The 25030-nt window shown below is 39.1% G+C and overlaps 3 protein-coding genes across 6 annotated transcripts in view; 1 reads left to right on the top strand and 2 right to left on the bottom strand.

Moving 5' to 3' along the window:
- Positions 1-25030, bottom strand: part of tyn (trynity) — a 73723-nt gene that overhangs the window by 14514 nt on the left and 34179 nt on the right. Inside the window, exons 1-2 of one of the 2 annotated variants that reach the window (XM_066285615.1) lie at positions 19367-19385; positions 512-575 (exon numbers count right to left, since the gene is read on the bottom strand). In XM_066285615.1, the coding sequence (XP_066141712.1) occupies positions 512-575 (64 nt within the window). In that variant the 5' untranslated portion in view covers positions 19367-19385. Of the gene's footprint in view, positions 1-511; positions 576-19366; positions 19386-25030 lie in introns of those variants that run through there. The other variant, XM_066285613.1, reaches the window with a different exon arrangement.
- On the bottom strand, positions 14975-16407 carry LOC136341038 (uncharacterized). 2 transcript variants are annotated; one of them, XM_066285608.1, is made up of 2 exons: positions 15399-16407; positions 14975-15330 (listed from the first exon to the last, which is right to left on the bottom strand). In XM_066285608.1, exons 1-2 carry the CDS (start codon positions 16263-16265, stop codon positions 15307-15309), a joined length of 891 nt encoding a protein of 296 aa, XP_066141705.1. In that variant the 5' UTR covers positions 16266-16407; the 3' UTR covers positions 14975-15306. The 2 variants fall into 2 exon arrangements, with proteins under 2 accessions (XP_066141705.1, XP_066141706.1); XM_066285609.1 differs by having other exon boundaries at positions 14975-15345.
- LOC136341037 (uncharacterized) lies at positions 16502-18499 on the top strand. Of its 2 annotated transcripts, none has more exons than XM_066285607.1 (2): positions 16502-16985; positions 17060-18499. In XM_066285607.1, exon 2 carries the CDS (start codon positions 17294-17296, stop codon positions 18302-18304), a length of 1011 nt encoding a protein of 336 aa, XP_066141704.1. In that variant the 5' UTR covers positions 16502-16985; positions 17060-17293; the 3' UTR covers positions 18305-18499. The 2 variants fall into 2 exon arrangements, with proteins under 2 accessions (XP_066141704.1, XP_066141703.1); XM_066285606.1 differs by having other exon boundaries at positions 17345-18499.

Consider the following 25030-nt stretch of genomic DNA (forward strand, 5'->3'; position numbering starts at 1 on the left):
TACACGCCACAACTTGTTTCCGAGATCCTTTTTGCCATATTAAACTGTTTTAGAGCGAGAATGATCAGGGATGTAATGAGTTGACCGTTAATACCCGCGTTTTCGAATTTCCTTTTTGGCCTTTAACATTTTGTTCTCGCTCTTCTAGTCTCTTAAAGGAACAAGGAATCCAGAATGTCAGTTCAGGAATCAGCTGGTCAGGAATATACCACCAAGAGGTTGGAGTGATACCGGGGGGGCTCTATGTTTAAGAAAATATTGTTATGTATTTTTCTAGACAAATTTGGAGCCGCTCAAGGTGGACTGTCATAGGAATAATAAAAATCTGCAGCTAAAAAGTGAAAAAAACACTGAAACTTTAATACTATGTTTGTGAAAGATTGAGGAAATTCGATACTACAGCATTTGATTCATATTGAGAGTAAAATAGAGACTGTGACCCCATAAATTTGTCATGAGTTAACTGCCCAAATTATATTTTCAATTTGAAAATTAAAAATAGTTTACTCACCTAAACATCCATTAACAACTAAGACTAGAAGCACTCCTATCACGCTGTGTAATGAGAAGGCCATCTGAAACAATCATGGATAATTAGCGTCTAAATCTTTACTGGCTATTGAAAATATGATGTCACAATATGATCCTTGTTCGGATGAGCTAATGTAACAAGACTAATGAACATAGAAGAATAAAAGTCAGACCTGTAATTAGTTTGGTCATCGTCATTTAGCGAAGAAGGAAATATCCCGCGCTCCATCATGCAATTTAAACGAAAGATATCTACTACATTCCACAGAAATTATTTAACGGCATCAAATAGTTAACAACCGCTGTTAGCATGCACTTAAAAGCGATTTGCATTAAAACAACATCAACAATTCTTCCCATTTGCAATTAAATTATTCATGATATTTAGGAATTTAAATCCACGAATGCTCCCATTAGATACTTATTGCCTGAATAATCTCATCACCGTCTCAAATATCTCTGAGTTTGACACTGAAATAAAGAATGTTCCTGCAAAAAAAAACAAACGTAATTTTGAGCTTAGAACCTGCAGGTTATCTCGGGTTGTCACCAGAGGTTCGTCATTTCTGAATTTTTGGTCGAGGTTTCCTCAATTGATCATCGATACGTGATTCAATACTTTCACTTGAAAGGTGTTGGGACATCCAACGTCAAAGCGGATTTAAATTCGACTCGAAGGAATCTGGTGCTTTGTTAACAATTTAAAAAAATATTGGATGGAACTTAAACTCGGTCGTACGAGCTGCCAACACGAGTTCCACTCCATGGTCTTGTTTCATCAAGGAAACGCGCCAGTCCACATTTCCGTCATCACGATGACCAAAATCAATCAACTTGGTTTCGAACTTTTTCCACGTCCACCGCATCCGCCAGATTTAGCCCTCTCAGATTATTTTCTATACTTGAAAAAATGTGTCGGTGGGTGGAAGAGATGGAAAGAGATTTGCCAACAATGAAGAGATGGGGTCCGAGATTGGTGCCTATTTTGAAACATTCGAAGTTTCCTACTGTGAAGAGGGCGTATGGTTAGGAAAGGTTCATCATCCTCAAAGGAGACTGTGTTGATAGAATTTTAACATATTCGATTTTTTTCTTTAATGTTAAGGTGGGTACTTCTAGGACTATCTTCGTATATACAAAAACCAATTTGTAGAAATTTGTAGTCTGCGGAAGAAAGTTTAGTTACTTCAAATCCTTTTTGGTAAGGCAACATTTGTTGCGGAGGTATTAAAGCTCAGAGTGCACGCCGCAATATCCAAAGCCATCATCAAAATATTATAGTTTTCATGAAAATTTCATATCTCGTGCTTCATAACACGTATTGTAGGAAAAGTTTTTGCATAAACTTCCGCAAAGCTACAATTTCCGTTGTGGCAGCCTGATGCCGATTGAGTAGAAATCGCTCCATTTCCTACAAAATACTTGTTCTGTGTTATATGGGAAAACCAGGGGCGTGCATCGACGAGTAACTGTTATGTATCCCGCAGCAGTGCAGCTCAATCATCATGATTACATGTATCTTTCAAACTTAAAGACTTCCATTCATTCGCTCATTTTAAACTCGTCATCGTTTCAATTACTCTTCGAGGTTCTACAGGGTGTTCCAACGAAAACTTTCCATCACAGTTACTTTGGATAGTGGCAGAAATGTCGTGAAACGACAAGACTCGTCGGGTCTATTTTCGAGGGGGACGTGTGAGAGCGCGGATTTTAAATTAATTGAAATTATCTCCTCTGGGGGGGTTCAATGAGCTTTGGAGCTCCAAATGGGACTAGAAGTCGGGTGACCCCTCATTTTAAAAGCAATGAAATTCGTTTTAGCGCAATACGCAATTTTTCTATTTTTAACTGCCAATTCTGAGAAAAATAACGTCCAAAGTATGCAAAAGATGCGCTGAAAGGTTCACGAAATCCCATCGACGGACTGGAATAAACAAACTTTTTTCATTACCGTGACAACCATTTTTTACTTTAATAAAGGAATTCTCGTAAAAAAATGTTTAAAATTTTATTTACATTTCGCTCAGCAGCTTAGAATTTATTTAGAGCTCATTCCTTCCTTTGAGATGCACCCGGAGAAGACTACTTCCCAAATTCACGTAATTTCTTTTGTAGGAAAAATTCGAGAGATAGAGTCGGTACATATAATAAAAAGTGATAATCTGAAAAACCGGTCCGAAATGAAGCCACTGATATCCCTGTAGTTGATCAAATGGAAGCAGATCACGTCTCGAGTATATCCACACTCTCAGAAGTGTCAGGTGTCCCTGCGCCGAGTCGCAGGGGTAGTTTGAAAACTAACAAGTACAACCCCTTTAAGATGAAATTGAGAAAACATTTTAGAAAACGAAGTACGGTTTCAGTGGTATCGAATGTCTTCGTGTGGTACAGCAGCAACACGCCAATATCCGGACGAGAATTTTCCCAGTCACTGGATAGGGCGTCGAGAATCCATTGAGTGGCCACCCGCGTCACCCGATTCGACACTTCTCGATTTTTTTGCGGGCCACTTAAAATCAAAAATTTCTCTAACCCAACCGGATTTCCTGGAAGAGTTGAGAAGACGGATATTTGAAGAGCGTCGCCTTTGGAACGAGGGTTCACCAGGCCCATGGTCCCATTCGAAGTTCCAAAGCTGATTGCATCTCCACAGAGGGGATCGCTTGTGTAATTGTGTACTCCTCGACAACAAAGTCGAAGTCTCTCGGTGTTTTACGGTATTTCTCCAATTATCCAAAATAACCGAGGCGAAAAGTTTTCCTCGGAGCACCCTGTATATGCTGGTTCTAATTACGTCGGTTTGGAGGAATCAATTTTTTGCGTGGATGCACAGTTCTTTCTCTAAGCTATTGTGTCCATTTACTCGTTAATTAGTTTGAATCTGGTTCCATAAAATCGTTTAACCAAGAACAATGAAACGAATATCAAATATTCTAGACTGACCAAAACTGTTTAATTCCCATATATTTGCCGACAAGTCTTACGCTGATGAACTGTCAGATGCATTCGGGGTGATTTATGCCTACACAGTAATGGTGAGATAGACTCGACAACGCAGGTGATTTATTCTATGCAGGATCATGATGGTAACCTGTGGCCGTAACTCGTGAAGACACAGAGGATTCTATTGAAATGCATGTAAAAATGTTGTATATAGGAGTGTCGAGAATCGCGGTATTCAAAGTACGCTGCAATTCAATGAGATTCATCCGACTCCACGATCGCGTTAACAAAAAATAGGTCCTCGTGCTGGCCCAACCAAACAAAGAAGAAGTTTGCATAATCTAACGTGAATTTCGCACTAACAATGCCCTTTGTAGCGGAGAAGTATGTGAAAAGAGAAAAAAACTTCTCTTTTCTCCTTGGGACTAGGCTCATCCATAAAATATGGGTACTCTGGTAACGCTGGGTTCTTAAATGAATAACAGCAATCGATTTAATGAATCTACTTCAAAATAGCAGTTGTTAGATACATCTTCCTGAAATTAAATGTTATTGCCATTTTCCGGTTTACCGAACACAATTTGTCTACATCGATAGCGAGTTCGAAGCCGCAGTTTGAATAACGTATTGGAACTGAAAGGAAATGGAATAGGTTGAAATCGTTATTTTTCTATTTAGGAGGTTCAATTTTGAATATCCAGTCGCATGTTCAACGTTTCTCTTTGAGAGGACGAACGTGTGCGAAAAACACGAATAAACTAGCTGGTACCTACTATTTGGGAGTTCCGACTCCGGGTCGATACCTGTATCAAAACTATCTTTTTAAATCGGTCAAACTGAGAATGGTACCGCCACGGTTATAGTGAACACATTGCCATTTCCGACAGTAGTACCCAGTGAAACTGGACGTAGACGAGTGCGTTGAAAATTGTTTTTAGGCCAAAAAAAGTTTTCTTTGAGGACTTTTAATCGCTTAGATTGAATCGGTAAAGTTTTAATCTCTTCGAAAGCAAGAAAATTGCTTCTTAATTTGTTCTTAAAAAATTCTCTAGGAAACACCTAACAATTCCGAAAATTCTTATTGAGGTGGAAAAATTCCGCATAAATTCTTAAAGAAGCCTCGCGAATACTTGGTGAAACCAGTTAAATAATATTTCGGGAACTTTCAGTAAAAAGAAAAAAAATTAGACGAGGATTTGCTTTCTCCTAAATGCAGACGGTCCCAAACAATGTTGAGGAATTTAATATAGGGAAAGTTATCTTCGAAATCGTTAAAATTACTGCGGGCATCAATATTTACACCCTCGAAACTGTCGACTAGTACCCCGGGACTCTCAGTTTCTTGAACACCAAAAAACATTTTAAGAACAAAAATCTGCCTTCGTAACAACTCGTCTTGTTACCGCAGAAGGTTCCCTTATCCCCACAGCAATTAACACATTTCCCTTAATGCCTCTGCAAATCCCTAAAACTGTCAAGCCAGATCTCGGAAATTTTCAGTCTCCCGAATGTAAAAATCACTGCAAATGGAGTAACAAACTGCTTAAGGCCTTTATGCCAACAGTCTCTGAGAAGATGCGAATTGTCGGATATATAAGGCGGAAAATTCCGTAAGAAGACGTCAAAAAGTAGGTAAATCGGGAAATTTTCGTAAATTTTCGTGAAAATCGCTTAAACTGTCAAGTGTTTGGAGTACAATTTCCATCTATTCATCTTCGTTCGTTCCACAAATCGAGACTTCATTTTTTATTTTAAGGCAGAATCCGAGTGAGCTGAAAAAAAACTTGGTGGATCCCCGATCAGCGTGACATCATCTTTTGAGCTTTGAGTAATTTGAAGTTGTGCAATTTATCAGTAATAAGATTTTCTTAAGATTACTTCCGTTCTTTTAGAGTAAAAATGATAATTAAACCAGGAGCAAATCTAGGAAAGTTTCTAGAGAGATGTAGCTGCAGGACCAAGCCCATTTTCCTATTGACTAGGCCGAACATAGCCCAAACTCGAAGATGTTGATCCTCATAACATTTTTTTGTTAACAAATCAATGCAAACAGCGGCAAAATAGCATTTGATGCCAGGGGCCCAGTCACATGAAATAGAAATACAAATTGGGATGAAATCATAATGGAAAATGTGGGATACAGGGCTCAGGAAAATGTTCTTGTTAATAGTTAAGAAGTAAGATTTTTTATGCAAAACATAACTTTAACCGACATTTCCGGATCAAGACACCGATTTGAAGAGGTTCTTAAGGTCATAAAGTGCAATGAGAACCATTCGGTTGTTCAGGCTCTCCTGTGTTTTTTAAGGGAAAAGAAGTGGAAAAGGCGAAGCCTTTTGCTTTGGAACATCCAATTTCGTCTCATAATAAGGCGGGATTGATTTGATTAAAAAATTCGAATTGAAAAAACAGTTTTTTTTTAGTGTTTTTGCTTAAACTCCCGAGGTACTGAAGCTCTGGCTGGATTTACGCGATAATCTATTACTTGGATCCATTGATTTTATAAATCACATCATTGCAGCAAGGCTGCTGATTCCAAGTAACAGCTGGAAAATCTACAATTCCCCTGATTTTCTGCATTTGCAATTCAAATTTATTGACGGTTGTCTCGAATATCTGCGAACTTTAAAATGAGCAAATATTTATTTTTCGCTTAGCGGCGGTGAGTACCTGAGAAAGGTGAAATTCAAGAAAATAATCTTACGTAAGTTGTCCATTACTGCCTTGATTAATTGGTACTTGTACCAAGTACAGTAATAAATGATTAATGTCCACGGCAGTAATATCCCGTCATTATCTCAACATACCAGTATTAATCACCCTTAATACAAATTACTCTTCTTATGGATTAAAACAACAAAAATTAATGAATCTAACATTGCAACCCACCCATGGCTTTTTCTCATTGCATTTATCAGATCTCATTAGGATATAGCTTAACGCGTTTTAGCTCCCGGTCTAAAAGCTCTTGTATTTATCATCTGCCTGCAGTAAGAAGCTCCGGGCGTAAATTAACTGTTTCATTAACTGTGCAGATAATAAAAGTAGGTTGCTTTTTTAACTTTCTCGGAAAATCTCCAGTTGATGCTGATGGCGAACGGTAGATAATGCGAAATACCGGATTTGGACGCAAAGCTGAAGAGAATTGGTGTCGATGTGCGTAAGGAATGATACTAACTTGTGATTCATGGCGTAAAGAGAAGATGTGGTGCTTGAGGGAGTAAAGTGCCTGGTTTACTTCCGATCGTGAAATGCTTGATTCGCAGGGTCTAGGATTTTGGTCAGGAAACCTGTCCGAATGTTGAACCTAGCCCAAAGTCCCGATGGCAATTACTCATCAAATCAAAGTGTACCTGCCTTACAGGTGGGTATTAACGGAGATTGCGAGGTGAATCTTAAATTCAACTTAATCACTATTATCTGTTGCATCCAAATTTCTGCCTTCCCATAGAATGGAATCCTCCCCTTTTCTAACACAACAATTCTAACACGCCCTCTGATTGCTGGTTTCGTATAAACGGACAATTGCGAAAAATACCGGAAAAGTTGCATTTCTATGAGATTGCGCCACAATTACATATATTTCTTCTGACAAGATCTGGCAATTTCCTTGAAACCAGAAAAGCGAAGCACAACAGCGACTCTCTAAATACAAAGAAGGTATAATTATTAACCCCTGAGGGCGGTTCATTGAATGCCATTCATTCATTAATAACTCCCGATCCCAGCGTTATTAACCCAATCTTCGCAACCTTACCCACAACTATGGATCATTTATTTAATTAAGCCGTTGGATAATGATCAAAGGATTGATGAGAAATATGCGATGATAATTATGCGCTTTTTGAACAATTGATGATGGATACAACGTAGCATAGTGTACAGTAATCAAGTTTATCATCGTTAAGTCCCACGGCTTACGTACGTGTAGTAATGGAAAACAGATGAGGGTTTTAATTATTGTATGAAGAATGTATGTATGAATTATAAACGGGGATGAAGGGCCACTTTTCTGCTGAGAGGCTATGAGAGGTATGATTAAATGCGTGGCTCGGGTTCAGTACCTGAGGATTAATTAACGGAAGTTCTTAAGTGTTTTGGGATGAACAAGAAAGTTCATGGCCTATAAATATACGCTTGTATATTGTAGATCACAATGGCATAACGAAAATCGGAAACGGTCGTCTCAGGCTTGAAATCCTTCAAAGGTGGTAAAGTGTAGATAATGAATATGAAGATTCTACAAGAAGATTAAAGTGTGTTCCACTCAACTTTAATACATTTGTAAGTGCTTTGCTCTTCGACCTTTAATTGCGTTATATAAGTATGTATGTATATATATGTGTATAAACGATGTAGAGCGGGGTCCAATTGCATGGCCTCCAAGATCTCCCGATTTAACACTCCTGGACGTTTTTTCGGGGCGGCGTTAGGTCAAAGATTTTCGTCCATTTCCAGAGAATTTGGTAGAAATGGGGCATCGAATGGTAACGGAAGGTTGCAGATCTATTAACCAACCAATCTTTGTTAACGTAAGGCAGAAATTTGTGGATGGGTTCCATTTTTGTCAGGAGCAAAATGGTGCCCATTTCGAATATTTAGTTTGTTTGATTTCCTACCAATAAACCTGTCTTCTTTATTGTTTATGTGCGATGAAACCGAATTTATATAGCTTTTTTTTTCAAAAACGAATCGCTCGATTTTAAATCGCAACACACCATTAAGCGTAGTTTTGAGATACTTTTGCTTTAAGGTGTCACTTGACCCATGTTTCAATTTTTAAAATCGGCCATTTTGCCTTACCGATGGATTTCTTCCTTTCTATGCACCAGACGTGTCCTTCAGATAAAACTATCGGTAATTTGAACTATTTGCTCTTAGCATCGATTTACTACACACCGTTACCCTGAATTAATCTAGCGTGATACTTAAATTTCTTGATATAAAATTAATTGCTGACACACTAACTTTTTCTGCTTACCGAGAAATCAGAGGTGTTTGTGTGTTTATTTACTTCCGATTGAGGGCAGAGCCCGAGAATTTAAGCTTATAACTGTGTACACATGGAATTTGCATATAGTGTACGTTGTCGTCCAAGAGAATCTAAAGAAGGAAAGACGCAAATCAGAAGAAACTGAGCAACCTATTCCTGAAGCGGATACGAATGAATTCTCACCATAGTCACACCATAGAGAAAAGTAGAATCAACGACGAATTTATTTAGCAGATGTATTTTTGGACATCTTCAGTTGGACTCTATATCTAGATGAACTGGGGAATAAACTAATTTAAAGGCCGATCCTAGGGCCACACTGTAGAAGATGTAGACGCAAAATATCTGTGAAAACGTACGTAATATAATGGACACTCTGTAAAGGCAGAAGTATAAAGAATTTATGTTTTAGCCCTGAGTTCAGATTTCTTCTGTTCCCTTGCGATTCTAGACTATTTGCAAAAAGTGAATACATCATGGGGAACCCTCGAGTTGAAGAAGATAGCAAAAAAATAATCAGAAATCTGTAGATGAACACGAAATTGACAATGTCTCAGCGAAAAAACCCATTGGGACAACATCAGTCATCCCTGAATTTGGGCCTCAGAGTATCATGTATCTTAGTTTCAGCCGCATTTTAGAATGAACTTTTCTGGGACGTGTTTCTGCATAACACGTGGCAAATCTGAATGGGGCACAAAGGACTCAATAAAACATAGACCGAAGTTTTGTATGATAGAATCCCTCTGCAGAAAATTTCCATGAAAATGGACAGTTTGCCAAGTTTGATTGCATATTAATGATTTGAATCTGAACGAAAAATTAAAGCAGTTTAACCCAGCTTAAGTTGAGTTGGAAATAAGATTTGTTAGGCTTTTGATTCATTTTTCGGGTATGCTGCAACTTATTCTCCATTCGACACGGGGTGTTTAACAAAATGGGCGAAGCTGTAACTCAGTTACTTATAAACGATTTTAGATAAACACCAAATAAAGTGATACTTTTTGAGACTGCTAAATAAGGTCAAAGCTGACCTTTTTAAGCTCAACTTCTTCTGGTTCGGGTTTCAACTTCAGAATATCAAATAGTCCATACTTTGGCCATCGTGACGGCCAAAATTAATCAACTTGGTTTAGAACGCGTTCCCCGTCCGCCTTAATCGCCAGATTTAGCCCCCTCAGACTATTTTCCAAAGTTGATGAGATGGCTCGGGGGAAAGAGATTTGTCAATAATGAAGAGGCGGAGTCCGAGGCTGATGCTTATTTTGTAACATGCGAAGGTTCTTACTATAAATAGGATATAAAACGTCGCTGGGAAAAGGGTGTTGAGCTCAAAGGCGACTGACTATGTTGAGAAATAATGTAATATTTTTCATTTTTTTTTTCTTTAAGCGTTAGGTCGGGTACTTCCGGGACCATCCTCGTATGTTAGCTCCAACTCCAGGCCCATCCAGCCCTGAACTGACCTATCGTCAAAAATAGCTTCGAAATAGGGATTTAAGGTATTTTTAAAATGTCCTTATTCGAAATTCTTCTCGTTCTTTTAAAGTTCCACTCCTTCTTTCTGCACCGGCTTTCTATGCCACGGATCTCTGCAATAAATTGCGTATTCTATTTACTCACTTATCTGCATTTAAACCCTGCACTCATATCAATCAATCGAGCCTAATCCAATATTGGCTTACTTCCCATGACGAGACCGTGATATGTTTCTCACGAAAACCGAAAAACGTGATATGATACTCAAACTAGTTAAGATTCGTTCGAATCGATCTCTATCTCATGTCGAACGATGAATACTACACTAAAACGTTTCGAACTCCCTTTGTTGGGTCCATTTTCAGTGTTGCGACCTTCCGAGGTGTGAACAAGTTTCATGCCGCCTTAAGTGGTTTTTCGGTGGTGATTGATTGGGGCCAGTTCCCAAAACAAACTGAAACGTGGTAAATGATTTATTTCGTGCTGTTAATGCAAACGCGAGTCAAGACCAGACACGAATTATTTCAATATGTACATGGGCTGAACAAAAGAGCTTTGAGCTTTTAGTACGCCTTCAGGCGTAATCCGAAATGTCCCTAGAGACACTCTGAAACTTAAGCAATTTCGAATCAGCAACGCCGCGGGCTATGAGGGTTTCAAGCCTATGCAAAGATTAACTTATGTAAAACGATATTTAGAGGAGATTCTGAGCTACAAATCAGCCTAAGACATGTTCCTCGTTAAGATAATTGAAATGAGCAGCTAAAAATACTGTTATATCTTTTCGCACTTAAGCACCGTTTTCTGCAAATATATCATTCCATATGTCGGTGAGTAACACGGCGTCAACTGTTCAAAACGCGATCTCTTTCATTCCTTTTTGATTCGAATAAGACCTGAAGCAGAGAGATCACCGTTATACTTAATGAAATTTTTATCCACTGGCTCGAAAGAGCAACCTTCGCTCTTTTTTTCGGCACTCATTCATTCTAGGTCAGTATGCAACGCAACCAAAGTAATAGAGCTCATCAAAATGTATTTTCGCTTGTTAAAGTCTTAAGCCATCCTTAGCAGTAACGAGGCTTATTTATCAAATTTTATGTAATGAAAGCATTACAATAGGCCCCACGAAAGAATTACAGCATCGGCTTTTATATTGAATAATGCTACAATAGAGCTAACTGCCTCAAAGGGTCACGACTGTCTCGTTATAAACGAGATCTCTCTACGTCTTGGCTTCTCAGAAATAGGGGCCTTAATAGACTTGTTAAACAGTGTCAAATTTGATGGATCTATTTTCAAGTAAACTTACGGGCCTCTGTATAAACAAACTCGGGATATGCGAGGATGCTTCCAAAAGCACCCGACCTAACACTCAAAGAAAAAAAAATGGAAATATTACATTATTTCTTAACATACTCGCCTTGGAGATTGACACACTTCTTCCAACGATGTTCTGTGGTTTCAATATCTTGTTTAAGAAGCTTGGAATGGTTCAAAACAGGCTGGAACCTCGGACTCCACCTCGTTATTCTTGGTAAACGCCTTTCCACCAAGCCATTTATTAAGTTTAGGAAATAATCTGAGGGAGCTAAATCTGGCGAGTAGGGTGGCTCGGGGAAAAGTTGATTGATTTTGGCCATCGCGATGACGGAAGTGTGGACTGGTGGCTGATGAAACAAGACTTTTTCCTTTAGGGAGATAGTCATATTATCCCAAAAACTGACGCCATCACCTTTCTAGCATTCAGTTGTGCGGCCGAAACGCGACGTACAGTACTTCTCAAAATGCTCATCTCCCTCTACAGTTTTGTGAATTTTCACCATAATTTTTGGCGTGGTGAAAATTCACAAAAGAGGAGCGGTCAGACCTGGAGTGTTATTTGGTCGACCACTGCGGAGTTCACCTTGGTAGGTGGTACAACCGCGTTTACGCGTTTATTCTAGTATTCTACAGTTGTTTCCCCAGAGTAGAATCTAACTCCGCTTTGATGTTGGATGGACTCAAACAAAAATATTGAATCACATATCAAATACCAATTTTTCCCATGTTTACAAAATTTCTAAAAGCGCTCACTAAAAATAGCCTTAAAACAAACACAAATCAACTTTAGACATAACATTTTTAAGGTTATGTCTTTGTAATATCGGCAAATTTTAACAAAAGAATCGCCATCTATTTGGCCGGTCGGGCACTTCCGGGACCATCCTCGAAAAAGCCTTTATTGCTTAATTTTTACGATGCCGAAAACAGTTGTTTTAACGATCATTTATGGACATCTTCTCAATACCGGAGAATCATTTAAATACCATCTGTTGCATTCTGCAGCCCAAACACATGACAAATACCACCGAAACCGAAATTACCATATTGGGTAGGCTCTTTTATATAAGACATTACAGAACGTCCATCTCGAGAACCTGATGCACTTGGCTTGAAGTCACGTCAGATGATACAACTGACCCACATGGGCATTTTCATTCCCTCGAGGATATTGAACTTGAATTTAAAAATAAATGATCGAGTATTCGGCATGAATACGTGGGGGCTCTGGGTCGCTTGGTATAGGTCAAATTTGATGGGAAGTTATGTAAGTTGTTAATGGTCTGGTCAGTGGATGTTGACCATGGGGGTTTTCTGGTATTTGCGATGTTTGAAGGCATGAGGCTCTTGCTCGGAGATAGTAAGATGATCTGGGTAGGGTGGAAATTAGTTAGAAAATTGGATTATCCGTCCTGGATCTGTTGGTTTGGGCTCTTTTAATGAGTTGAAATTTCTTCTCTAAAACTTTATCTGTTTTGCCTTCGGCGGAGGAATTTCCCGAGTTCCGTATGATTTTTTCAATTCGTTCTCCAGATTATTTAGATGTGGAGTCGGGTGAAGTAAACTAAAGGCGCAGCTAAAACGCAAACTCGCGGTTTTTTAATATCTTCACTGGTTCTTTATCTACTTTGGACTTTTTCAGTAATTTTTCCATAAATTGTCTAAAAATGGAGCCAAAAGGGAAATCTCGAGATGTCGATGTTTTCTCAATGGTTTGGGCCTATTTTTGAGATTTCGCGTATTGCGTCTTCAGTAGATTTCTTTTGCAGATTCAACCGAAATCGTGCGGAGCTGAACCGATCGAATCCACGGATTTTTAAGGCTCCTTTTATGAGTATTCCGTTCTCCTTTCTCGTCTTTTTCTCCTTAAATCCAGCTGGGGGATATGAAGAAATTTTCTTGCGTTTGTCCCGTTTTCTTGAGTCACTTCGACTAAAAATGCCATCGACATCGTCAGACACTTAATTTTGTCCCAATTTGTTTTTCTCTGCCTTATTTATTATAATCACAATGTTTCGTTTCTTGTCTCTTCAAGCGATTTGCTATTTCTTTTCTTCAAATCGTCATGAAGTGGAAATGGAAAAATTGAGACGAATCGCAAAATTGGTCCAATTACATTCCATAATACATATTTATCCACTGAGGCTGCGCCATTTTCTTCTTCGGCGGAAGCTTCGCTGAATCTCTCTTGCTATCTAAAGCTCCTCTACGTTTTCCTATGAATCTGAAATGCTCGCCGAAACGATAAAATCCTTATAAAAGACGCAAACGGCCGATTTCATGGATAAATTCAATGCAGAAATTGCCATTACTTCTGCTTTGCCTGTCGTTTATTGAAGCCTTGTTATCATTAAACAGGCACCCTGAATCACTAACCGATGATAATTCCGGATCACCAGACCGTGTAATCTCCAACACAATTATCTGTCGAAGTCTCTTTTAATGCGATCCTACATAGTCACCAGCTAAAAACAAACCCAAAAGAAAAAAATCGATATATCACATACTCAGTGACCCTAATAACCCGGTTGGGCACAGCTCAAAGCAAAATCTGATCTTAATGCCGACCTCTGACTCCACCGTCGGCCCCTTATTTAGCTCTACGCTCTACATCTTGCCAATCTGGGCCACTAGGATGAAAGGTTGTAACACTCCTTTGACTCTCAGTTCTCCTTTAATTATATTCCCAGCATGCAAACATTTCATCTCCGATACAAATGGCCTTATTTCGTTTCAACATCCACTTATTAACACGTTAAGGTTTCCCGTCAAGTAAAGAACTTTATTGTTGTGCTTTATAGTTTGAGATCTCACGATCATAATTAAGAGACGACCTGAAGATCGTCTGACACTCGGTTTTAAAGTCTGAAACTTATTGTTGGGCATTTTGGGTGGCCAAATGGAAGCACTGCAGCTTTGATTAATTAAAGTTGTAAAAGATTGAAAAACGTGCGACACCCCATAGATAGACAGTTGTCCCAGGTCAGTTTCGTGTCCGAGATGCCATCGGCTTAACGGCACCATACATGACTCCTGTTAATTACTGAGGTTGTTCCTCCAAGGCTTCAGTGTTAAAATGGCTTGTTTTCATACAGGACCAATTTGGTCTTCGCCTTTTTAATGCCTACAGGGTCATACTTAAGAGACGCGCAGGCACCATCAGGTAGTTTAATGGTCTCGTAACCATTTTACTTTTTCGTTATTTTCTTACGAAACCCCACGTATATTATGACGTTTTTGAGTTCGGCGAGATATTCTGAACATATCTTATGTAATGTATCCGTGCTTTAATTCAGCAGTGACCGAAATGTTTGCAAAGAACTTAGGGCGGCCTGCAAGATCGCCCGACCTCACCCCTGTGAATTTTTTCAAATTTGGTTGTCCGAAACGTGGGGTGTATTTAAATAAGCCCCACAATACGGAAGAGTTAAAAAGTAGAATTACTCAACAAACACCTCCTTGAACGATAAGAAACCTTCTTGAGAAATTTTAATTGCGGCTTGCCCGCTGTCAGGGAGTCAACAGGATATAGTTCATGCACTAGATTATAATGGTTTATATTGTTATTTTCAGAAAGCGTGATCGATAACGCAGAAAACATGAATTCGTTAATAATCGTCATCAACAAATTAGACTCAAACATGGCGCGTATACTCTGCGATTGATGCTGCACCCTGTATAAAATTGCTAGAGGAAAGTGTAACATTTTTTTAATACGTTTATTTCCTAGAAATCACACGATACGCAAAAGGCAAGACGAACGCTAAATTGTATATAAAGTTAAGATAATTACAATATACCTATATTGTACAGAATAATTAAGATTACTTAGCTTAGTACGGTCAGATCTGTAAAATTACAAACTTCGTTTAAAAAAGAAATATCGGAAAAGTCCTTAAATTGAAGAAATGAACAATTATCCACTTAATTCATTCTCGTTCAAGTGACACAAAGTCATGTTAGAGTTGAAATTCAACGTTAAGTTGTCCAACATACTATGCATGTTTTGGAAGGAGCACCCGATCTCGTCATTACCGTCAGCTTTTTCCGGTTTCATTGTACTATTAAAAACAGAACTATCATTTAAATTAATCACACTCACGTCACTAAATTCCTCTTGAGCACTCACATTTCCCTCGCTAGTAGTCGATGAGGCCTCGCATTTACGGACGGGAAACCTCCCACACTTCTCAGCGCTCAGACTCTGAACCCTCCTCCGCTGCATTTGCAGGTGCTCTTGCTTCTGCTGCCTCAAGTAGAGCTGCCTCTCCTGGACATCGGTCAGTTTTTTAGTGTTCAGCTGCTTTCTCTGAGCGTACAATCTGTCAAACACCGATGTGCTCAAAGCACCATCTAAGCACTGTTTGCTGTACCTGAACTTCTTTTCTGGAGGTTCGTGAAAGGCACAAGGTTGAGGTTTTTGGGGCGGTTTGTGTTGAGAGGCCTTGGCAGTCCAGATGTCCCGGATGAAGTGCACTCGTTCCACTTTGTGCTCGCAAGGAAGTGACCGTTGCTGATAGAGACGGTCGTAAATGTTGGGATGTTGCTTGTTGTCGACATCGACATGTTTTCCAAACCTAAATATCGGTTTAGGTATTCTTGATCTTGACTGTACACTATTTGAGTTGGTAAAGTCAAAGTTGAAAGGAACCTTAGTGTCTTCTACAGGGCGGCTTGGCTGAATCGTGGGGAAATTCTCATCAGTTATTTTGCGAAAATCCCTTTTTCGCTCTATAGGCGAACTCTTCTTGTGCCAAACCTCTTGATTCCTGTCTCTCTTAACGAGCACAGGCTTCCTGGCGGGAATAATCTCCGGGTGGCTTTTTATGATCACCGAAATTTCCTCTAGTGACAGTTTTATTTGGTAATCTTCTAGAAGCTTCTTTTGCACCAAATTCCGACGGCTTTCTTCGGTAAGATGAGGCCGGTAAGTGACCAATCTCTTGTAAACCGAGAGCACTGTAGATACAACCGGTACCTCATTAGCACGAGTCATTTTTCCAATTATTCATTTAGCGATTTTTGGACTTGAAACTCAATTTTAGAGAATGTACATACAGGTGGAGGAAACTGGTCTCCGTGCGATGAATAATTGGGGTTTAAAATGTTGTTAAATTTAACTGTTGTGTTCCGGGGGAAACTGGTCCTTTTCATGTTGATAAGTGTGGCATTTCAGGTAAGAACGAGGGCAATAAAATGCAAAAACCCATCGGAATTCGAATTCCAACTTATTAGGCTCCAGAAACGTATTAGCATTAATTTTAGCTTCTCATTTTGATATTCAAGTTTTAGGTAAACTTTGTCCCAAATTATACATATTTATCATTGCCGCCCATTGTCGTAAAATGCTGCCATATCTGCTTTGAAGATTAGTAAATGTTTAGAATGTTGTAAATCTTACGAAATGAAAGGCATTATGGCCCTTTAGTACTTTTCTAACTACTGCTCATCAAACTCTGCAACGTTGTCGCTTACCACACCTTTATCGCAGACATGGAGGCAGAGGTGGATTAAACGTTGGTAAATATTTGAACGGTAGTTGATTCATTCACAACATTTTTTAATGCAGTTTTTTCGAATCTAACCGAAATGCACTGGACATTTATCCATTAAAGATGTGAATTATGCGTATTCACCGAACAATATTTATATTAAGATGCAATTGGCCCGGTGGTACCACCTCAAATTAGCAGAAGCCTGCCCTTGTAACGCGGTGGTAAGTACCGGCAATTACTCATCTTCTCGTACCTTTTCCCTGCAATAAACCATGGATATTATGTTTTGGGACAGGTTCTAGAAGAAATATAAAAGTTTGCATGTCGCCGGTCTCATTATTCAGGGCTGTTCGGAACAATAAAAATTCCCTTCAAAATGAAAAGGGCCGGTCCAGGTCCAAGCAAATTTTGGTGCATCCTAGACCCCACCTAATTAGCAGGTAGGCAATATTTTTCTCTATATTTTACAATGTTGCTCCCACAAAACATCAGTTTCGACCTAAGAGCTGTGCGGTGAATAACTAGAAAAATGAGTACTAGCGAAGCTTCAGTGGTACCTAAAGTGCTGACAATTTATAAGAGATTGGTGACCTATCGGCCGCATCTCAGCGACCAAACGCATCGAAAGTTGGTGGAAAGGAAGCTGCGAGAAATCTACGAAGTTCAGCTCTTGCCAAAGGAAATTGCCGAAATTATAGAAAGCCATCCCGAGCTTATTCCAGTCAGGAAACCTGCTGCTGTGAAGAGGAAAACTGACGAAGATAGTTTGTGCACCAAGAGGCCGCCCAGGGAGCCAAAAAAGGATTTTCCGACGATGGACCCTAGCAGACCATGCAGTCCTGCCCAAGACTCTAAAGGTGCCGTAAACTGTAACTTCGCAGATTCAAATAGTGTTGAGGTCGAAGATTTTCCAACATCAACAATACCGGTCACTGAGATTGAGAAACATGAAGTTGGCGAAAAGAAGCATCAGCTTAAGATCTACGAGCTCTATCAACAACGTCAAATCCCTTATGACCTGAGAGTGAAGCGAGTGCAAGGCGTCCTAAACATATGGACTTCTAAGCACTTTGTCCAGGAACTGTTTTCAAAACAAAACAAAAAAAATGGCTTATATGGTAATTTGAGTACATCAGTGTTCGAGAGATTGTATGCTCAAAGAAAGCAGCGGAACACCAAAAAATCGGCAGATAACCAGGAATGGGGGCTCCACATGAAGAAGCGGAAAGAATATATGTTAAATATGCAGCAACGGAAGATTCAGGGTCTGAGTGCTAATAAATTCGGGGCTTTTCCTGCAGGTACCAGCGCCGATATTGGTGATGATAACGTGAATGTTGAAGAAGAGTTCCTTTTGGTTTGTTTAAGCGACAGTACTGAGTCGACGGTCGAGAGTACCGCGAAGCCAGAAAAAACTGAGAGTGATAATACAACCAAGTGTTCCTTACAAAATGTCTATAGATTGTTGGAGGAGTTAACATTGAGGTTCAACGCTCACCTGAGGCTGTGTCCATGTAAAGAACCTGAGTTGCTGCAATAATTGCTCGATTTTGAATTTAAAAATTTGTTCATTTCTTATGTTTCAAGATTTGTCCGATTTTACTAATAATTTTTAACAAATGCCAAAAATAGCAGTTTATTGTAAAAATTGTCATAGATTTATATGCATTTCAGTGTTTTTCCTTAATTTTTTTGTGTATTGTAATTTGTAGAAATTAAATGTTTGTGATAATTTTATCGATGTTTTCTTGCCACAGGGTGTTGATTTTGCAAAAGGAATGATAAAAAAAAGACAAAATCTGTTGCAGCAATCGCCCGTACGTGGGTCGCCCTATAATGCATATGCTTGGATTCAATTTCCATTCAGCAATAATGAATGATAATAATCATTAGTGAATTACAAATTACCTGACAGTTTCAGCTAACATTGGGCAATATTAAATTACACGTGACGCTTTTTGAATCGCATATTGGTTTTCCTCATTCACAATTGCCACTTCCTGAATTAATGGAGTTAGATGTGGTGTAGAAATTCAAAATTTTAAATTGGAGGCCTTTCAGGCTTATTATTGAACAAATCGCAATTATTCAAATGCTCATGGTTGGTAGGAAATCAATAACGTTTTAAACAATCTGTGCTTAGAACCTATTTCGGTAAAAGCCGCGATTGAAAATTCATCACTCTCTCCCAAAACTAAACTCTCATAAATAGGGAAACTTGAATGACTTTCCAAAATTCCTCCATGGAAAGCTCCAAATGCAAGTCTTGCAAATTCATTGTTTGACCCCGCATAAATTTCATAGTTAAACGACTGATTTAGATTTATTTTTCAGGATAACTTGTCCATTAAGGTTTCGAATTTTTAGAAAATTGGGGAGCTAGCGCCCTATTTTCCCTGCCGCTGAAAACTTCAAATTGCATAGCTGCAACTCTTAAAGGGAAGAATCTAAGAGGTTAGTGTTCAGGTATTCTGAGTCGCTTGGTGGACTCTCCAATTGTCTGAAATATGAGCTCATCCTGATGGCTTTGGGTGAAAATGCGAAAAGATAGAAACTGACCACCTCATAACGTGCAAGGTCATCAATCATGAGTTTTACTTACTGATTGGAGTTTCAAATCCCCAACATGTAGCCAGAAGTGCTGTGTCGCTCCTTACCTAGAAAAAAATACATATGTTTAACATATGTTACAATAGTCAGTATGAGGTTGTCAGAGGCCTTAGAAGCATTCTCTATGGAGCGAATAGTGCCACTACTGTTAGCGTTTAATAAAATACGGCTTGTAACTGAAATGCAAAAAAAAATCCCATAATAAAATATCCGTTAACTGAATGCTAATGGTACTACGACATATTCTTTCTGATGAAGGCATGTGACTCCAATCCATCTTTTATTTGTCATATGAACAGTTATCTAACGTTCCAAAGCATGGTACTTACACGAAGAAATTGTTGCTTCCCAACAATGGGACCCATTTCACTCGATTATAAAGATAATTATTTATACTAAATGACTGACTCTAGTATGCCCATTTCCTGTAAAACACAAGCCAGTCTGCTTCGTTCCCTTGGCTCAACTAATGAAAGATTTAAGGACGAACATTCCTCTTCGAAAGAAATTGCAAGGAAAACAGTATTAAATTAATCGTGAGTCCTAACTGTGAATGATTTGTACGCGGACGTATATTATATGGAAAGGTTGTTATGGCATCGGTAATATCCGTTCATTATCTGTATTCATAGGATGCAAGGCAAACACCCAATGGCCCGATCGTAAACTCTTCTCTTGGATGTTCTTGGTAATAATGCTGCGGACATTATTAGGAAAGATGGATTGTTTCAATAACACACCTTAGTAGTCACGCAAACCTAATTGGCTACACTACCAGAGATGTAAAGTTGCTGCGGTAGGTACTTCCTCCTTAAAACCTGAGACATTAGTATACATTGAGTTACATGAATCATGCAAACAGACTTACCCCACCACCAATGCCTTTGATGTCGAATTACTACGATTTAAAATCGCAAAAGCATCAACACCTCTTAGTCTTATTAACTTTTTAATGCCGTTAATATCCTAGCCTGATAGATTACCAGACCTCAGTTCCATCGATTTTTATTAAGTTTTCTTAGGAATTACGAAGCGATTTTATTTTATGAAGCGTGACGGTTATGGAGGAACAAGTGTCGTATTTAATGACGGGAAGTGCACACACTGAAAGTCATTTTCCTTGATTAGTGTAGGAAAATGTTGCTTTATTTGTGTACAGGATGACTAAAATTCGAGTTGCATTAAATCGCAATATTACGCTGCATACATTAAGCCAAAAGTATTGAATTCATAGTGAGGAGTCGAGGGACTGAGGCGAAATTTGCTGTTGAAGAGAGTGCCACCAATGAAAAACAGGCAGGTCTTGTGATTACTGATATACCAAGTTAAGAAATGCAGCGGAGCCACGCTGTATACAAAAAAGGTTTGTGGAAAGTACTCACGTTCCAGGGAGGTTCTTTGAAGAAATAAGCAAATATGGAACTTTATAGGTTCCATATTTCCGTTCACTCTTTCGATGAGTACGGTTTTTGTAGATACCTACATAAGGAGTTCGGCTATATTAAAATACCAGATCTGGTCTTCTTAATCCCATATTTGGAAGTGGCTCCTTGAGAAGTATGATCAAAATTACGAAGAAAAATATCGACGAGGTTAAGCAGAGTAAACGATCTCTAAGGTGGAAAAGGGGCAGAACAGAGTCGCGCCTAGTGGTAACATTCGAGGAGAAAAACGAGGACAGAAAATATACGGGAACACCATTCACTTGGAAAAAATTAACGTTACAAGAAAACACCTTCATCTGAGCTTAATGTTTTTTTTTTTGCTTTAATGTTTTTCCTTTGTGAATCGCACTAAGAACCATTTATTTAATAACTTTTCTAGTCTTTGTCACGGTAGGCTACACTCGTAGCACGTGGGTTAATTTATAGTTATATAAAAGTAAATGCTTAAAACATACTTACGAGGAAATAATTATTACGCAATAAAACGCAAGATATAATAACGAAAACATGTGCGTTTTACCCCACTGTATAATATAATACCCAGCGGGGCAAAATTTATTGCATTCAGCCCAAAAATAATTAGCTAAAATTCCTCCAACCGGTTTTGCAATAATGATTTTTTTACGTTATTTATTTCATCGCGAATTATTTCTGCCTCGCGTTCAAGTGAGGAGCGAGAAACATTTTTTACGGTCTTAAAGTATTTCTCAAAAAATGATTCTCAAGATTAGGAAAGCTGTCGACGATTTCAAGATCGCTTAATTTCGCATGCCGGTGCGAACTGTCCGAAGTTGCGCTAAAAAATTTTTCTTAAATTTCAATAATTATTTTCTCATTTAAAACCTCATTTATGCGTAAGAGTTGGGGATCAGGTACCACCATAAATACAGAACCATAAAGTTTTTATCATAAGCAGCACATTTCGTTTGCTGCATGGGCATATTAACCGAAATTTATAGGGCTGATAAATTATCGATACTAACTTCGTTTATCGCTTTTAATTTTTCGTCTCGTTTGCCCTACTCCATGGCAACTGATGCTTCCTTGTCGCGAGGACAGTCCCAGAAGAGACATATAGGTGGCGATTTTTTTGTTCAATATTTACGTAGACATAACCTCAAAAAGCTCACGTTAAAACTTGATTTCTGTGTGTTTTGGAGCCGTCTTAAGCGAGCGCTTTTTGAAATTTTATGAGCATGAAGAGAATTGGTCATCAATACGTGGTTCAATACTTTCATTCGTCAGATCTTAGCCCATCCAACTAAAAGCGGAGGTAGATTCTAGTCTGGGAGAATCCGGTTCTTCCTTAGCAACTGAAAAATATTGGGTGGCGACTTAAACACGGTCGTACCAGTTGCTGGAACGAATTCCGGAGTGGTCGATCTAACGACACTCGAGGTCTGGCCACTCCATATATCGTTAAAATTCAGAAAACTGTACCGGAAGATGGACACTTAAAAAAGTACTGTAAATCGCTTTTTGACCGAAAAATTAGATATGAGAATGCTGTGCGCAAGATAAACAGGAACAGCGTTTTGAGAACGTTCCAAGGGATTTTTGTCATAACCATGAATGAATCATCACTTCACACGTCAGACGAAGGAGTAATCAAAACAACGGACTCAAAGGGCAAAATTTTCCCTCAAAGGAGGCGAAAACCGTTCTATTAGCAGGACAGGAGATGACTTCAGTTTTCTGGGTTGCGCGTAGGGTAATTTTGCCGACTATCTTTCTGAAGGAAAAAGTCATGTTTCATCAAGACAACGCATCAGCCCACACTTCCGTCATCGCGATGGCCAGAGTCAGTCAACTTTTCCCTGAGCCACTCCACTCGCCAGATTTAGCCCCCTCAGATTATTTTTTAAACTTGAAAATATGGCTTGGTGGAAAGACGTTTACCGATAATGAAGAGATGGAGTCCGAGGTTGACGCCTATTTTGAAACGTTCAAGGCTTCTCCAACGGGGTATAGAAGCGATGGAACATCTGTGGGAAGTTCGGCAACTTCGAGGGAGACTATTTTAAATAATAACGCAATACTTTTTAGAATATATTTTTTAAGTGTTAGGCCGGGTACTTCTGGGACTACCCTCGTAGCATAAATTCAACGACGAAAGTAGAAATTCTTTCCTCGTCTTTTTTACCGATTCTAAATTAATATGGAATAAATTATACCGGTCTTATTTATCTATAAGCTCATAACCTGGGGATTTAATGACGGTCATCACAAATCCACCGAATCAATTTATGGCCAATTAGAATGCTTTGCATGTCAAGATCGTAAACGGGGATTATTCCGATCGGTTTGATAAGCAATGCAATTATCTCTTTGTGTTTTTCATGTGCTATTCGAAGCATTTTAGTTTCTCCGTATGTCGAAATACCACTGACCACGACAATAAAACCTTTTAATGGAAAATTAGCGTTCTTCGAGATGCAACAAATTGCAGGGGCAAACGCCTTCTGTTGTCCCTTCATGTGGCTTCTTGAGGATGAATTATTATTCCTAACATTCTTGTTATCTAATGGCAAGCACCCTGGCCATATATCATTCATACGTATCCTGCTGGTTGTATTTTACTTTCCGGCCAACATCTATCTATTCAGTAAATATGCACATCCCATTAACGACCTAAGGAGCTTTTAAACGAGTTTTGTATTCCCAGATACTTCTGGCAGTTAAGAGAGTAAGTATCATTACCCAACTCTTGCCCACAACTATTATGCTCTTGAATAATAATTTTAACGGTATGCCCTGTATGGTGGCGTTTCTGCCTGCCATATACGGGGTGCTACTTAATCTGCTTACCATATTATATTAATGGTCAAATTTACCTCTATGTGTGCGTATTCATAAGACTAACAGAGTTTGCTTTCGTGCTTTATATGGCGGACAATTATTGTTGCAACTGCAGATGTTCATAATTCTAAGAACTATGGTTATCGGATTCAAAGTGCAAGACGCTAAATTGCCGGTTTTGCAACAGTAAAGCCCATTTGACTCATCTCCCCCTAACTTCTCTTGGATTGCAGTACTGCATTCCGAGAATTAGCAGCTCGTGTTTGTAACAGGGTAATGGGTAAATCTCGTAGAAATGAAAATTGCCTGGCAGGTTTATGTGCATCGTTCAATTTCCTTATTATGGGCTATCACTGACTTCAGCTTTAAACTTCCATCACGCTTAAGTGCTATTTTGTAGCCTTTTTCCTGAAGTCAAATTCTTTCGCTGTACCGCAAAAAGACATTTTATTTGTTCTGAAGAAACACTATTGATGGCTTTTATTGCTCGATCCGTGCTACGATGTTGCTGTTGAAGATTTTGAAAATATTTGGTAGAAAAAGAGAGAAAACTATCCGCATTAACCCAAGCTTCCCAGACGATCCATGTGGGAACATTCACCGGCCTCTGAAGGGGAACGCATGGACGGATGGCGGAAGTTTGAGCCAGCCGCAAGCAAATCTATTAGCTAATACTCATATGTCCCTTTCCGCATCTCCAGCATTTCGGACGAATTGTGTTCTGATGAGCATTGAGTAGAATGCTGCATTTTTCCATATCTTAGTTGAAAAAAAAAGTTTTCACTGTCGAACGAAACCTTCAACACAGGTTTAGACGTGCCCTTCGCAATCTTCCGAGGAAAGTTCCGTCTGAAATATATGTGTTCTGATCATCTTTGATGTAATTTGGGAAATGTTCAGGGGTTGACTCATAAATTTAAAAATTTTCGGAGTGCCCCTTAACTCGAATCAACCCCTTTCTTCCTGCAGAGGTTTGCGCAAATGCATTTATGCAGATCAAGTCTTGCTGATTTGATCTTGGTCGGTCTGATGGTGTGAGACTCACGGTTCCAGGTTAAGAATCGAATACTCACCGAAAACCGTTATCCCCCCCCCCCCCCCTTCCCCCCGCCTTACACCGCGACCCTGCCAAGCATTACTTCCGAGCAGATGGCGACCTTCTCGGTTTCCTTTTCGTTAATCCTTTTTCATTGCGTTTGTCTTTGGTTCTTCTCTTTCTCTTTCTTCGCATTACTTTCTTTCTCCTTTATTACTTGCGCTATCTACTTCCCTATCGCTTTCCAGTTTCTTTCGTTTTCCATCTTTGCCTCCACAACGTCAGTGAGCCTTATCGTTCTTCCTGTCTCTCTTTCTCTCTTCATTTTCCTTCTTTGTTCTTCCCAGTTTTTACACTGGAAAGACGTGTATTCGGC

This window comes from Euwallacea fornicatus, chromosome 9 (assembly GCF_040115645.1).
Source record: "Euwallacea fornicatus isolate EFF26 chromosome 9, ASM4011564v1, whole genome shotgun sequence".
NCBI classification, from domain to species: Eukaryota; Metazoa; Arthropoda; class Insecta; order Coleoptera; family Curculionidae; genus Euwallacea; species Euwallacea fornicatus.

Bases quoted from the DNA above. Each gene is read 5' to 3' on its own strand.
- LOC136341037 (XM_066285606.1), top strand. From the start codon at position 16,926: ATGCAATTGGCCCGGTGGTACCACCTCAAATTAGCAGAAGCCTGCCCT. The intron at 16,986-17,344 runs GTAAGTACCGGC...ACAATTTATAAG, and splicing joins CCTGCCCTTGTAACGCGGTG to AGATTGGTGACCTATCGGCC.
- LOC136341038 (XM_066285608.1), bottom strand. From the start codon at position 16,265: ATGACTCGTGCTAATGAGGTACCGGTTGTATCTACAGTGCTCTCGGTT. The intron at 15,331-15,398 runs GTGAGTGCTCAA...TGTTTTTAATAG, and splicing joins CGACTACTAGCGAGGGAAAT to TACAATGAAACCGGAAAAAG.